Here is a 16,337-nt window from a genome sequence, read left to right on the forward strand (position 1 = left end):
CTGGTCCAGGTAGACAGGACCCTGGCTGTGTTTCAGCTCTCCCTCACCTGCGTCTTACCTGTCGTCAGTCGTAACTCATCGTGTCATGCTGGATGTCCAAGGCCATGAAAGGTGATCTAGCCCCCCCCCCAAAAGAAAATCTGTACGTGCACCTGAACACAAATGGCCCTATTTCAGCATGTTTCCTGTCTGCAGCCCCTGTAGCAGGTTATCTAGAGTCTTTACCTGGAGAAGGGTCACCCTGGCAACCACTAAAAGGATACCCAGTTCTTAAAAATAAAAATAGCTTTAATCCTAAACTTTAATTTAATTTCGTTTCTTTGGTGTTTAACATGTAGCTAAGGAGGAGGCGTCGTTCCCACCTTCCCAAGGCGAACTCGTAATCGGATATCAGGAGTGGGTGTCATTATTTTGAAGTGGAAAATATCTATTTGGCGCTCATGGGCACGGAGATTAAAATTGTGTTCAGAGACACTAAAACAAGCGGGGTAAATCCGTGTCCCAAAACACGAATCGATAAATACGATTGGCCAATATCCCTCCGCCCCGCTCAGCACGCACACACACACATAAATGTGCAAGTAGTCCCGCCTGTGACACGCCAAGCAGGAGGGGGCGGAGCCAAGCATGAGCTAGACTGACACGTAAGAGTCCTGCGTAAAATTAAAGGAAGAAGCTGCATCTTTTCCTCAAGTTGTCTCTGGATGCTCCACTTCGATGAAGAGTCGAGCTGTCCCAGTCCAGAGGCCTGTTTGGACGCCTTGAAAGCGACCGAAGCGGGACTGCCGGACAGAGAGATCCGACGCTCAAGATGAGATTTTCGTTGTTAATTTCTGTGCTGCGGTCGCTCGGCCCGGTGGTGATCGGTATTTCTTTAGGCTTCACGCTGAGTTTACTGAGCGTGAGCTGGTCGGAAGACGCGTGTTCTCCGGACAGTAAGGAAGGGGAGGCTGTGTCTTTAGGTAAGGATGGACTGCTCAAAGGAGCCCGAAAGCCCAACTCTATTTCTGCTGTCAACGATGTGACGTCCGAAGAGGATTTTCAACCAAGAATAGTCCCGTACAAACAGATCCAGCCGAGCGCCCCAAAGAAAGTTTTCAGGTAACTTGTGTTTGTTGGTTCACTTTGACTGGGAGAGCACAGCCTGACAGCACGTTGCTATACACTACAGCACAGCAGGCCGCTGTGTAGATCATCCCCTCTAATGATGACTGGTCTCTGATGGTCATGATTATGATGATGTTGAAATCACTCATTGTGTGACTTCACATCATAACGCCTGCGCGGGTAACGTGGCCAGGTGTCCTACTTTCTGTGCACACCATTGTTCCTGTGTCCCATAAGTGGAGACAAAGATCTAGGTTTGGTTGGCGCAAGTTTACAGGCTCAAGTAAAGTGAGGACAAGATGCCTCACAAGAGACGTGCACATCTGTAGATGCGCACCAAACATGATTAAGAGGCAGAAAAGCTGCTGAAATTGCAGGTTTAACAGTTACTTCAATGGAGAAATGTGATTACAGGAGTTTGCAAAGAGTGTTAATTAGTGAGGGAGCTGAGAAAATTGCATTCAAAGACTTTTTTTTTTTTTTTTTTTACACATTCAGTCACTAATTCTCATGTAGCTATACGATTATAATTGAGTATCCTCATCATTGAAGCTAATAAGACAGCCAGTGGTAGCCACAGCTGATTCAGAGCCTGTTTCCTTCTAACAACGTGAAGTCTGCACCACTTCCTCTGCTGTTTTCCAGTGTAACCCTGGCCAGAGTAGAGCTAGTTTTTTTTTCTGTGCTACAGTATGCCTCCAAACTTGCATTTTTTCCCCTCTCTGAGTAAAGACCTTATTTAAGTGCTGGCCTCTGCACCCACAGTGGCTGAATTTCAGTTCAATTCCAAGAAAGGGTCTTTCCTCGTAAAGAAGTTCTGCTGAGGCTACAGATGAAAACGTGCAATTGCCGAGGTTTCAGAGGCAGCTTATGCCAAACGTTGGTTTGTTCAGTAAAGGGTGGTGCATCTTATAATTGTTCTTATGAATTATGCCTAACCCTAATCCCAATGAAGCTAAATGTGGGGCTAAAGGAAGTAGGCTTTCCCAGATCAGGTTGATACTGTCTTTTATAGCCATTGTTATTACAGACTCTGTTCTGTCTGGTAATCCTCAGTTTTCAGTTGCATCCTAACTTTTGTAAACTTGAGCCAATTAAGATGTGAACCACTGTCTTATAATGTAGAGTAGGGTGTGAGACTCCTGAGGACTGTACTACCAAGCAGGATTTTGACTTATCAAGGTAACTTTGGTGTTAACCCAGGTTGGTCTGTACTATTAAGGTGGTTCACTTTTTACCAAGGTTCATTGCTATGGTAACTTAAGCTGTGAACCTTGCACATTAAAGATCAGCAAGTACAAAGTCGCCACCTCCTGACCAATCAGGTTTTCTGAAAATAGCGCCAGCCTTCTTGGAAGATATCTAACCTTGATAACAGGAGGGTATAAAGTTATAAAGTTTGTTTTTAATGGCTCCAGTTTGACTTTGTTTTCCCGAAGAGTCAGTAAGAAAACTTCTAGGTTCAGTTGTCCTTGCCATGTTTTCTCTGTTGGGTGCAAACGATTTTACAACAGTTTTGTTGTTCTGCAAACATGAATACCAAAATCGGGAAACCTGTTTGTACTTGTGCGCTCTCTATCAATTGCATTTAGACAAAACCTACATTTTAAATCAGTTCTTTGTATCAATTCTTTACTGTTATCCATCATCAAGCTGGAGCTGAAAGAATAAAAACCAAAACTGTCCTATGCAAATTTAAACATTCATTTAATGGAATACTCGTTTATACCTCATCCTTAATGATATAGTCTGTTAACTCACACAACTTGTATTGTTGCAAGCTTTTCTTTCTGTCTTTAAACAGGCTTAACTTTGTTAATATAGTAGGTCTCTTCCAGTCTCACGGACCAAAACATTTAATGAAATCATGTATCACTTATAACACTAAACTACTGCACGGTCCTTTTCCTCTCACACTGCAGCAGCTGTTCATTCCGTTATATCTGTGTAAGCTATTCATATTTTCCTAATATCATAGTTTACTCTTTCTTTGCGAAATCAGCTTCCAGTAAAATAATCAGTGTGACAGGTCAGATGTTGCCAAAAAACCCTTTTTCATGTGAACACGCTGATATCTAGATTAGGAAACTCTGGGTTAACTTAGTGAGTTGATAACCAGCTTTGTGTGACTGCTTATCTCAATCACCAGTGTTATGTTAAATTAGTCCAGATAACAGAAAGATACCCTGGGGATTTTGAACTCGCTTCACGGTACAGGCCCAGGTCACCGATATCCAGAGCTCATGTAGATGTTCTCACATATACTGTTTGTCCAACCGAGAGTTCAAAATGCAAATATTTAATGTGGGACCACACATGTGAAGAGAACAGCTGCAAATTCTCTTGGGGGAAAAATGTTGTTTAAAATTTGTTCCACTGTCTTGAGTGATCTATTGACCAACAGTTGCAGCTCTAACAACAGGCCATTATTAATGCTATGTGGAGCATAACAAGGAAATGAAAATCAGTTTGGCGTTGTGGTAAATGATGAAACACAATGCAAGTTCTTACATGTTTACTTTTCCGAAGAACATTAGTTGTTACTTGTGTGTCAAGATATTTAAATCATCTAATCAACAAACTCTGTTTTGGTGTTTTCTGTTAAGATGGAAATATTGCGAAAGCCTGACTGGACACTGATGTTTAGAGGATCTTCTTGCAGATTTGAAAGGGGAAGGAAAAAAAAAATTAGTCAGAAATGCTGTAAAGTCATCAGGCAGTCCAGTGTGATTCTCTTTTGAGACTTACAATCCACCACTATAGGTCACTACATCATGTCTGTTTAGTCCTTGTTTTCTCTAATGATTTAATAATTTCTAGATGTTTAATGAGCTGAACAATAAATTACAAGACTCTACAACAGTTTTTGAGCCACACCTCAATAGTTTGCTTTACTTCAAAGGAGTCTGACATTCTTGACATTTTTTTTAACTGATTTTGAGCAATAGCTCTCAAGGCGTTCTGAAGGTCTTTTAAATGTTTCATTTGAACATTGAATGTGAATTAACGAGCAGTTAATCTGATCTTCGTACTTGAGCATTTTTCAGAGCAATGTTATTTTTGTTTGTTAAGCCACTTGACACTGACCTATGGCATTCATTCATTCATTCATTCATTCATTCATTCATTCATTCATTCAAGAATAAAAGACACCAAAACCAGTCTTGTGCCTGCACATAACAGACAACTTGGCGCATAACCAATTTTAAATTATATCTTTAGACACCAAATTTGTTTAGTTAAATTTATTTAAAAAGAACAACAAGGTGATTCCCAAAGAGTCATTACACAGTACTTTACATATGCGAAATAATATATTATGATATAAGATCTATTTAGATCATTAGTTCTTTTGTTGGCAGTTTTCATTCAAAGCAGCATCGACTCAGTCACCGTTTGACATCTCTTTCAGGGCCAAGTACATCAGCACGGAGTTGGGGATGCGGGAGCGTCTGTTCGTCGGGGTCATGACCTCCAAAAACACCATTAACACCTTAGGTGTAGCTGTGAATCGAACCATCAGCCATCATCTGGACGCTGTGATCTTCTTTACTGGTTCGCGCAGCCGCAAAATCCCTCACGGCATGTTTGTGGTTTCTCATGGAGACGAGAGGCTGATATGGAACATGTTCCAGACCATCAAATACATTTTCGACCATTACATCAATGAATACGACTGGTTCTACTTTGTCCAAGATGACGCCTACACTGAAGCCGACCGGATCAAAGCACTGGTGGAGCACTTGAGTATGGATCGAGAACTTTACATGGGCAGGCCTGAGGAGTTCATAGGTGGGGCGATGGAAGGGAGGTACTGCTATGGAGGGTTTGGGTACCTGCTGTCACGTAGCTTGCTGCTACGACTCCAGCCCTTCCTGGAAAATTGTAGGAACGACATCCTGAGCGCCCGGCCTGATGAGTGGCTTGGACGATGCATCATTGATTACACCAGCATAAACTGCGTTGGCGAATATGAGGTAGGTTGAGAAGTGGATTTAGAATCCTATGACCCTATAGACTTCTATGCAATAGGACATACTGACAGCCAGAAAAGTCGCTGTCTGCTGGCTTTCCGAAGTAATGCAGGTTTAAAGCACTTAAATCTACGTTTGGGACACAGAAACTTTTATACAGTCTTTGAAAGACCAAACACCTTTTTAATAGTGCATTTATTTGTGTATCAAACCATAAAGAAGACTTGCACAAAGTCTTTCATTCAGAACAGCCATGTGATAGGTCATAGCAGTTATTTTAAAAAACTTTTTAGTTTTTTATTAGTTTAGCCCTCACAGTACAAATCATGCTTTGCCTCTGGGAAAGCACTTAAAGCTGATGGACAGCTAGCTATATAAAACTGTAATTACCATGCAAGTACAGAGATGGTATTTGTGTTACAGAGTGGTTTGCTAATACCCTTTAGCCTTGCATTTTTTGCATCTCCAGCAGCACTGTGGAATAAGCAAACAGGCAAAGAAAGCACAGCTCACAGTTCAGCTTAGATTCAATGGCGTGAAAATCCCCTGTGGGTCAACATGCTCTGCGCCTGTAATGTCATTAACATTTAAGGTCAAACAAGCTCTGTCTGACCACCCTTTAGGCGATTGGTTGTGTCATTCAGGAAGTCTGCTTCACCCATACTAAAGTTTTGGTTTTGTTTGTATTATTTTCCATACATGTAAAAATCTTTTTAGCTTCTATTTACCCTTACTTGGCCTTCCCCCAAAGCAGGAAACCATCTTGTACCATAGCTGAGAGTGAATAACTTGGCTATCTTAAGTGCCCTGAGCCAGAATAGCTCCACCAGAGTCCCCTCACACTCCCACACCCCCAAGATAAGGGGAGAAACAGAGGCAAGCTAAAAGGCCTCAAATGGCTAAAGAAAATAGCTTGAACACAGACCCAGGCATTTTTTTTTCTGCTAAGAAAGAGAACACTGGTGACAATTAGGCTTCACTAAGTCTTCAGCTACAGGGTGTAAGTTGGCAAACATTTCCAACAGAATTGCTTCACTGCTCAGTTAAGCATTGTCTCTGTTCTTTGTTCTTTTAATAGCTTGATCAGATTGGGTTCACTTTTTTTAATCACTCAAGCTCCTTAGGTGGTTACTTTGTTTTCAGCTTAAGTGACCATGTCTGTAAGTGGGATTCTGCCGCCTGTGTCAGTCACTTCTGTTAGTTTCCTCCTTTTTTTTTTCTCCTCCTTCAAGCCTGTTACTAAAGTGAGAGACACCGTTAAGAGTGCCCAAAATAAACACATCCCTAAAAATGACCAAAAGTCTAACTGTAAAAATCTCCAGTTATAAACCGTCTTGTTTTATTTAAACGAAAAAAAAAAAAGAATCTGTCTACAGTTCACTGTGCAATTATGGTCAGCCTTGCAGCAGAGACGAGCACAAGATGCTGCCTGGATGGCATGTAATGTTTGTTTGAATGAAAGCAGCGCTGCATAACAGCTGACAGCTTGGAATAACAATAGGCGTGTTTGTGTCGTCGCACCTCATGAAAGGACCTGTGTGATTCCTTTCAGGGACTTCACTACCACCATTATGAGTTGGCAAAAAACTCTGATCCAAGCAAAGAACAGAGTGAAGAGTTTAAGAAAGCCCTGACCGTCCATCCAGTGTCTGACCCGGAGCAGATGTACCGCCTGCACAGATTCTTCACTGAGATTGAACTCCAGAAGACTTATGATGAGATTGCTAAGCTGCAGGTAAGCTGATTTTCAAGTGTCGCAAATCACCCATGGATCAGTCACAAATAAAAACCTGCCTGCTCGCCTCCATTGTTGGCACAAAAATACCACAATTTCAGTGTAGTACGAGCTGGGTTAAATGTGTCTATTTTAACACTTATTGTGTTTCCACAGGCAGAAATAAAGAATGTGAGTGTTGTTGCTTTTGAGGGGAATCGAAGCGCCCAGTGGCCAGTGGGGATCAATCCTCCTTTTGAACCAAAGTCTCGGTTTGAAGTTCTGAAATGGGAATACTTCACAGAGGAGGAGATTTATTCGTGCATTGATGGCTCACCCAAGTGCGAGTTGCGCGGCATTGACCGCATGGACGTGGCGGATGTCATTGACACCGCCATAGGAGAGCTGAACAAGAAGTACATGCCCATTATACACTTAAAGAAGCAGCAACTGATTAATGGCTACAGACGCTTTGACCCCATTAGGGGGATGGAGTACACCTTAGACCTTCAGCTGGAGGCTGTTAATCAGAAAGGTCACAGCCGCTCCATCACAAAGAGGGTTCATCTGGTGCGACCTTTGAGCCAGATAGAGATCATTCCCATGCCATATGTCACTGAAGCTACAAGGGTCCACATTATTATACCGCTTACTCTGCAGGACCGGAGCTACGTCGATCACTTTCTTGAAGTCTTTGCCTCGAATGCCTTTGAGACCAGCGAAAATGCAATCCTAACCTTCTTGTTTATTTATGACCCAGTGGAGGCCCAACAAGTTAGCCAGAATGATATATTTGCCAGCGTGAAGTCTCAGATAACCGTTTATGAACGCAAATACCCTGCAGTTAAAATCCCGTGGATCAGTGTTAAGACGGAAACGCCATCCCAGATCAAATTCATGGACATCATCTCAAAGAAGCACCCCGTCGACACGCTCTTCTTCCTGGCTGAAGTCAACACAAACATCAATTCGGAGTTTCTGAATCGCTGTCGCATGAATGCCATTAACAATTGGCAAGTATTCTTCCCCATTCATTTTCAGGAGTACAACCCCGACGTGGCTTATCACAACCAGCCACATCCAGACACACTTGATCTGGTCAAGGACGCGGGCCTTTTTGACCGCAGGTCGTTTGATGAAACGTGCTTCTACAACTCGGACTACATGACGACGCGCAGTCGGATGGTGGCGGACGTCCAAGAAAACGAGGAGATTCTAGAGAACATGGATATCTACGAAATGTTCGTAAAGTATTCAGGTCTGCACGTATTCAGGGCAATAGAGCCAGCGTTACGCCAGCAATACCTTTATGAAGTCTGCAACCCAAGACTCAGTGAGGACATCTATCACAGATGTGTTCAGAGCAACTTGGAGAGCATCGGTTCTCGCTCCCAACTTGCCATGCTGCTTTTTGAGCAAGAGCACGGAAACAGCACTTAAAAATAGCAGTGAAACCTGTGCTCCTGCACGTTCGCTAAAAAAGTCTCGAGGCTTGAATTTAGGGTGAAGAGGGCAACCGTTGTGCCACCACCCATCGCTTAAACTTTTTACCAAGTACAACTCCTGCTTAGGGGTGTAGGTGACTTTTAGTCACCAAGTCAGGTAACACAAGTGATTGTCTCTGTCTTCCTGTGTGCATTAAGGGCAGTTTGGATATATATAAGTGCAGTACACTCCCAATAAAACCTTTTCACATAGTTTTAATGATTGCGTCAAGCAGGCTTTGACCACTAGAGGGCAGAAACTTTGCAGTATTGACTTGATTGTTATGATTCAGACGTCCAATGCATTCAGTGGGATTTATAACCTTGATTTTGGTTCGCAACACTTGGATGTAATGCTTGTGCTTTTGACTATTTTGAATACAACAGGCATGATTGAGCTGATGTACTGGCTGCAGCTGCTCAACTAAACGAACCAAAACAAGTTGCAAAAACTTTTAGTATGTTGTTGCTTTTTCAGAGGGAATGTCCTTTAATTTAATGTCGATATCAAAGGTATTTTAAAGCGGAGCTGTCTATTTTTTTTTTTTTTTTACTGGTAACCTATGTGTCCCTTCACAAGGGGGCACTGAAGTGTTGCACTTTGGTAAATACTCAAATCAGTAAATATCAAAAGTGCATATTTGCATATGTGCCTTGACAAAAATGACTCCACGAGGTATTGTACATCTATATATTTTTTTAGATTTATGAATAAAATCAATAACGCTTTGGATAAATGGGAGGTGTTACCTTTCACTGTGCATGAAGCCTGATACAGCGGTGGTTATCGCAGAAATGTCAGACCACCAGCTATCCACAGGCTGCACATGTGCCTCAAAGCAGGGAATGGAGCTTCTGAGAAATTGCTGCTGGAACTTTTATATAATAGATACAAACCTTTATTTTTATGTAGGCCAGCATTGTGTTTTTAAGTTATTCAGAGGTTGTCTACTTGTAAGTTTTCCAAGAAAACTTGCTTGCATGAGGCAGTAGATGAGGGCGAGGGCTCATTATTAAATGCTTGTAGCGATTGCTCAGATTTTTCAAGAGTCCCTTTTGAAATGTACGGTACTTTTTAAATTAGAATTGAATTAGTTTAGTAACAGCTGAAATAAAGAATGTATGAAGACATTTCACCAGGTGTAGGCAGTCTGAGAACTCCAAAAGAAACTGTTTTTGTTTTGCTTTTTTTTTAAAGAATTTCAACTGTGTTGTTAAGATATTGTAAGTCACTGGTTGGCATCATTGTCCTCCCATGCGGTGTGCTCAGTTACACAAATGGCTGCTTTCTCCCAGTTGTAACGCTGCCCAATGGGGGTCTTTTCTGGTGGAGGTAGCGGTACTGGACACCATAATGTCATTGAGTATATTATAATGTGCAATATTACAGATAACACAGCTGAATATGTCTGATGGAGGACTTTTCATTCGAAAGCAGTGTGTATATCAAAAATACTGTACGTGACTCATTCTTTCTGTTTGATACGAAGTAAATACACTGTAATTTCTTATGACAAGACCTTTTAATGTATTTTCTCTGACACTAGACACTTTTCATCATCCGGTTTACTTGGAAATACATAAAATCAAGGCAAGTCCTGTTATTTAACTGTAATTGGATTTGATGTATATGTTGGAAACACTACATCCACTTTGGTGGTCCTGAAAGGTGTTTTCTGTATTGTCTGCCATGTGAACATTTTATTTTTCCTTGACGCGTCTTTTTTCAAGATGAGTCTTTCTTTTTACCATTACGGTGCACCAGCTTGTATGAATGTTCGTCTCAATCCTTTGAAGAGTACGATGCTAATAATGTGCATAATTGAAAATATAATCTGTGAAAGATTGCTGAAAGTGCTGAGATTACAATATGAAGTTATTGTGGTGATCTGCGTCGTCTTTGCCTTCTGCAGACACGAGAAGCCCAAAATTAAAGGAGCGGGCAGATTAATTATCACATCCGTCATCGCCGAGCGCAGTCTCTTAAGTATTTTGTCCATAATTTATTCAATCTGTCATATCTCCTAAATTATGCATCTTCTAAACACTTCAGCGCTAACAGAGGCTTCCATGACATTTTCTGTGCATCTATAAATATTTTATAGACACTCTATTTTTAAACTTTTTTTTTTTTAAGCTTTATTTACACTCCAGTTTCTATTGTATTATTTTGTGACGGAATCAAGTATCTGCTTTGTCCTTTTGCTTTCAAACAGAAACAAAATTCACTTTGGATCAAGCAAATTATTTAAAATAAAACATTTTTTTTCTTTAAAATTTTCCATTGCTGATTGAACCTGTTGGTTTAGTGTTCAGTGCACGTGGGTACTTGTAAAACCAAAGCAATACTTTTCAATTTAAAGTTCATCACATCCAAATGTGTGCTGTAATTACCAATAAGCTGTGAATTGTAATTTTATTTGTTTTTGTTTTTTTTAAATAAAGGATGTTTAAATATGACATTTTGTCCTTTTGTTGTCTGGATTGCTGTGATATAACATGGTTGGCAATGCAGGAACAGAATCCTTTTTGTCCTTTAGGTGTCAGCAGAAGAATGCGTTTGCTGTCAGCAGCGCAGGTCCCAGACCAGTAATGGCTACTGGTCGCTACAAGCAGAGGATTGAACGTGTAGAAATCACATTTCTAATACGAAGAAGACTGTTTTAATCTCACAGAAATAAGCAACATTTTCTCAGCAATATTGCTGCCCACGTTAGAACTTGGGTATTCCTGATGTCTGGGTTGGGTAAAAACAGGGAAAACGTCGCAACCTTAATTACAGCTTTAGTTATTTCAAGGGTCTATATGTACTGCCCCGAGGCATGCTGTAAAACCGCATAACTACAGAGCAGCTGTGAGTTAATTGTAAGCCATTATTTTGTACTTTATTTTATGTTCAATCCCAGGACTTTCTCCTGTCGTGTGAGGACAAGGTTGTTTTAAGTCCTCCAGAAAGCAGTAAAAAAATTAAACCATCAAAAAAAAAACCCAAACAATTCACCTTTTAACAAGCAGAATAACACATTTTTTACCATCTCTATCAATAATCCTGCTCTCATCTTGTAGGAGCTAGCCTTCGAGATGTCTTTATGCAACCTTAAAGGTCATTCAAAAGGAAATAAAAATGGCCAGAGTCTGAATTGCTATTCAATGGTGTGGTTTGTAGGGGAATAAAAAGACGGCATACAGTGAAATGGGATTTAAGAGGCACTGGTTTTTATCTAAACTTTAATATTCATTGTATTTACCATATTTAACATTTATAAAATGTGTTCTAACAGAAGCAATAATCACAAGATCACACTTATATACAAAATGTAAGCGTTCCTTGTCACTGCAGGGATAGTCCATTTCCATTTCTGTCAGATATAGGATGAAATTTCTCCTTTTGAATTCCTGACAGCTCCTTGCATCACCCTGCACTTATATTTTTCTCCGAGGCCTCAGCTGAAAAAAATAAAATAAAATGAGCAGGAAAATGGCAGATATTCAAAACCTAACATCTGTGGCTAGTGAGATTACATTAATTTTTATGGGTAATGCAGCAAGCACATACAGGCTGATTGGTAGTTTAAGCTTTTAAAAACATAGGTAGGTCCCCTATGTAAAGGGAGCTCGGAGTAGGAATCCCAGGAATGTGAGCTACATGTTGTTAAGAAGGGAAGTTGTCCCGTCTGCTACAGCACAGACCTGCCGCCCACCGTGTGGTCATGTGGCACCTCACACAGGCTGCTGCTGCTGTAAAGTTATCTGTGTTTTTTGACGAATGCAGAATTATCTGAAGTTGTGTTTTGCAGTGAACCTAAACACACTGTCTTCAGGATTAAAAAAGCCTTTCCACATCCACTTTAGGCTTTTCCGTTTAAATAAAACTCTACAGTAATAAAGCAGCCCTGTATTCATCTCAACACACCAACCCCTGTGTGACTTCTCTGAGGATAGCTACAATTATTGATGACAGAGGAGAAGATTGTTATGCATAGCCTGTACAGGATGCCATCAGAGACTCAGATTGGGAACCTTTTGAAAATGTCAAAGTGACACATGATTATGAATATTAAACAGCCATGTATAGCCCATGATTACTTGAAAGGAGGAGGGGATTTGGCAGATGGAGACTGGAATCTCACTGTGAGCCAAAGTGATGTATGGTAATATTGCGGCAACAGAATACACCTATCAAATTAACGGGAAAAATGATGTTGTCATTTGTTAACATGAAATTCTGTATCGTGTAAGGTATTCTTGCATTTCTCAGACACTGGAGTGTCTGCCACCTTCTGTGTAGGAACGAATTTGGTTCACACTCTGCACCAGCGCATTGCGTGATACCTATTCTGACACGTGTAAGTCCAAACTACAGCTTGAGAGCACACATCTGCAAAAACCTCACTCAAGATTAAAGGTGCTTGTGATATAAAACATGCAGTCCCATGTCACCGATCTGGATTAGCATATACGCTGACCTTTCTAAAATTTCTTAGAGGCTTGTACTAGCAAAGCATACAAAAACTTGTATCAGTCCTGAATAATTCTCTCTTTTGGGTGTAACAGAATGCAATTAATTTGCAAAAGAAAATAATGAGGAGCTTACAGCTAGTCTTTACCGGCTACTGGGTAACCTCATGTACAGCCCCCACTACTCTACTGCAGGAATTTAAGCAAAACAACAATCTAATCCCCCCGGTTGTTTTCTTCTCTTATTATAATGAACTAAAAGCAAATTCCAGCCTTTAGGATTTGCTAAAGTAAACGAAACACAGATTTCTTTGTCACAAGATAAAAAAGTGTGAGCAGCATCTGCCATCTTACTACTACAAATATTTCAAGAAAGAACTGGATATTTCTGTTCAAAATCACACTCGAGCTCCTATTTAACCATTAAAAACAAAGCACAGACACACGGCCAAACAGATGAAACGTCTGACTATGATGTGGCTGACAGCACAGGACCCCATTCTGGTTGAGTTGGTCCTACTAGTTCCCTGAAACAAAAATCCATATCGGCAATGCTTCAAAGGTTGTCCATCCCATCTCTGCTATCATAAACAATAATCTACTTTAGGTTATATGATAAAACATAGACAATGCTGTTGTAAGTTCCAGTTTCTTATTTGAAAAGAATGGTGCAAGAAAGAGCCTTAAATCAAATATGCATTTCTAGGTGGCTAAGGGAAGTCTGGTAAGTTCCTGCAGTGGAAAAAAAGAGACTAGTCGTGAATCAGTGAATCAGTTTATATTTCCCTTTGCTTACTTGTGCTCTTAAAAATTTGTGTTGTCCTCTGTCCTTTTTTACATAAACCAATAAGAATATATCCGGCTCTGCCACAGTACCTGTTTACGTTGCTGCCACATCTGCATCTCCAGAGGTGGCTTCAGCTGATAAAACCTTCCCGCCGCAGTAATACTCTTCCAGCTTTTTGATTGTAATCCCTCCTTTTTTCATGGATCAGCTCATCTGAGCTGTGTCAGTCTAATGTGCTCAGTCATGTGTGCAAAATGTTAAAGTGCGCATGCAAACACATAAACAAACACACACACACGCTGGGTCCCCACTGTAAATAGCTGCTGTACTTTTACAGTAGTTCTGAAGGAGATGAGTTTGCAAAAAAAATGTGTAAAAAATTCTCTTATTGCTTATGTCAGCTTTAAGTAAGGATGCTAACCAAGATGAAGAGTGGATGGTGGGCAGAAATGAGTCGAATAGGAGGAATACTTAAAGCGCAACCATGTCATATGTGAAAACATAACCCGATCCTCATCCGTAAGCAAAGCATGTTTGTGTTGTCTCAGACATCTTAAAGGAAATGATGGATATAATAGTCACAATGCATTCAGTCCGTTCTTGTTACCTGGACGAAAGTATCGATGTCTGGCAGTCTACGTATCTGCAGATTGTAAGTGTACAGTAATTGCTACAATCGTGATCGCTATATTTTCTTATAAAAATTGTCTCTAAAATTTATAAATAACTAAAATTAATAGTACATAAGATATATATTAACTAAAAATAAACAACAACCATCGAAACAGAACCTTTAGAACTTTCTCATTTTTACGTTGGACTTTATGTACAGGTACAATGCTACTCTCTAACACCTTAACCACAAACCAGACAAAGTGTATCATGTGGAAAGATGCTGATAGATCTTCTAAGCCAAGGTCATATATTTCAGCCTAAATAGCTCCCTTCATACTTTGGATGGTGAATAAGGTATGCTTACTGAATTATTGTCATCTTGTATACAATATAGAACATATAATAGTATCTCTTTAAATAATTACATAATATATTGTGTAGATGACTTGATATGGTACACTGTGTTCTCCTCGAAGTAAGAGAAACAGTTTCAAGAGACATACATGGAAGGATACAGACGGAAAAAAAATCTGAGATGCTAGCTGAATAAATAAATCTTTTTTTTTCTTATTTCTTTCTTTTTTTGGAATATAAACTGGATCAAGGTGACATGCAGTCCTCCTCTTGTTCCCTCGTAGTGATCATGTACCAAAAAATTGGTCCTGAAATCACAAAGTGTCTTGAATCATAACATGAAGCGGGGCGATGTTGAGTGGGATCCCATCCAGAGACAGAGAGAGAGATAGAGCAAAAAAAAAAAAAAAAGGAAAGGAGAAAAAGCCGTGTCCGTTTTGTGCCTACATACTGTACGTACAAGTGGTTTGTTAGCAGCACAAGTTTGGTGTTTGACTTTGGCTGTAGCTTTTCACTGGTGACAGCAAAGGAGTGACGGAAATGCCAAGGGTCTGTTATTGGTCTCAACACAGACAGCTCTTATCTTCTGTTGTCACCAAGACAGGAAACAATGGTTGGCTTTAGCAAGCGAAGTCCTCAAACACCCCATGGTGTCCGGCATGGTGGTGGTGAGGATGAGGATGGGGGTGAGGATGAGGATGAGGGACGTGGTGGTTGGGGAGAATCGTGTTAGCATAGGCCCCCTCTGGGTGACTCCGTGGCATGTCATTGGGCTCCTGTTGAAAACAAAGCAAAGGGGGTCAGTAAGTATATTTATCATTAAATACAGGGAGTGCAGAATTATTAGGCAAGTTGTATTTTTGAGGAATAATTTTATTATTGAACAACAACCATGTTCTCAATGAACCCAAAAAACTCATTAATATCAAAGCTGAATGTTTGTGGAAGTAGTTTTTAGTTTTAGCTATTTTAGGGGGATATCTGTATGTGCAGGTGACTATTACTGTGCATAATTATTAGGCAACTTAACAAAAAACAAATATATATCCATTTCAATTATTTATTTTTACCAGTGAAACCAATATAACATCTCCACATTCACAAATATACATTTCTGACATTCAAAAACAAAACAAAAACAAATCAGCGACCAATATAGCCACCTTTCTTTGCAAGGACACTCAAAAGCCTGCCATCCATGGATTCTGTCAGTGTTTTGATCTGTTCACCATCAACATTGCGTGCAGCAGCAACCACAGCCTCCCAGACACTGTTCAGAGAGGTGTACTGTTTTCCCTCCTTGTAAATCTCACATTTGATGATGGACCACAGGTTCTCAATGGGGTTCAGATCAGGTGAACAAGGAGGCCATGTCATTAGTTTTTCTTCTTTTATACCCTTTCTTGCCAGCCACGCTGTGGAGTACTTGGACGCGTGTGATGGAGCATTGTCCTGCATGAAAATCATGTTTTTCTTGAAGGATGCAGACTTCTTCCTGTACCACTGCTTGAAGAAGGTGTCTTCCAGAAACTGGCAGTAGGACTGGGAGTTGAGCTTGACTCCATCCTCAACCTGAAAAGGCCCCACAACCTCATCTTTGATGATACCAGCCCAAACCAGTACTCCACCTCCACCTTGCTGGCGTCTGAGTCGGACTGGAGCTCTCTGCCCTTTACCAATCCAGCCACGGGCCCATCCATCTGGCCCATCAAGACTCACTCTCATTTCATCAGTCCATAAAACCTTAGAAAAATCAGTCTTGAGATATTTCTTGGCCCAGTCTTGACGTTTCAGCTTGTGTGTCTTGTTCAGTGGTGGTCGTCTTTCAGCCTTTCTTACCTTGG

At 40.6% G+C, this 16,337-nt stretch overlaps 2 protein-coding genes across 2 annotated transcripts in view; one reads left to right on the forward strand and one right to left on the reverse strand.

The window, feature by feature from the left end:
* Window positions 1–621: 621 nt before the first annotated feature.
* LOC146557040 (chondroitin polymerizing factor, non-catalytic subunit-like) lies at window positions 622–10,739 on the forward strand. The gene is made up of 4 exons (XM_085248598.1): window positions 622–1,101; window positions 4,520–5,084; window positions 6,634–6,816; window positions 6,973–10,739. The coding sequence occupies exons 1-4, from the start codon at window positions 812–814 to the stop codon at window positions 8,233–8,235; spliced, it is 2,301 nt and encodes a 766-aa protein (XP_085104724.1). The 5' UTR covers window positions 622–811; the 3' UTR covers window positions 8,236–10,739.
* Window positions 10,740–11,477: 738 nt separating this feature from the next.
* asic4a (acid-sensing (proton-gated) ion channel family member 4a) overlaps window positions 11,478–16,337 on the reverse strand; it is a 96,139-nt gene continuing 91,279 nt past the window's right edge. The window contains exon 10 of the mRNA XM_085248599.1: window positions 11,478–15,269. Coding sequence (XP_085104725.1) covers window positions 15,114–15,269 — 156 coding nt within the window. The 3' untranslated portion in view covers window positions 11,478–15,113. The remainder of the gene's footprint in view (window positions 15,270–16,337) is intronic.

Source organism: Mchenga conophoros, linkage group LG16, assembly GCF_057382185.1.
Source record: "Mchenga conophoros isolate Kocher_MC1m ecotype Shallow Benthic linkage group LG16, M_conophoros_male_GT1.1, whole genome shotgun sequence".
NCBI lineage: Eukaryota > Metazoa > Chordata > Actinopteri > Cichliformes > Cichlidae > Mchenga > Mchenga conophoros.

Bases quoted from the DNA above. Each gene is read 5' to 3' on its own strand.
- LOC146557040 (XM_085248598.1), top strand. From the start codon at position 812: ATGAGATTTTCGTTGTTAATTTCTGTGCTGCGGTCGCTCGGCCCGGTG. The intron at 1,102-4,519 runs GTAACTTGTGTT...CATCTCTTTCAG, and splicing joins GCCCCAAAGAAAGTTTTCAG to GGCCAAGTACATCAGCACGG. The intron at 6,817-6,972 runs GTAAGCTGATTT...GTGTTTCCACAG, and splicing joins ATGAGATTGCTAAGCTGCAG to GCAGAAATAAAGAATGTGAG.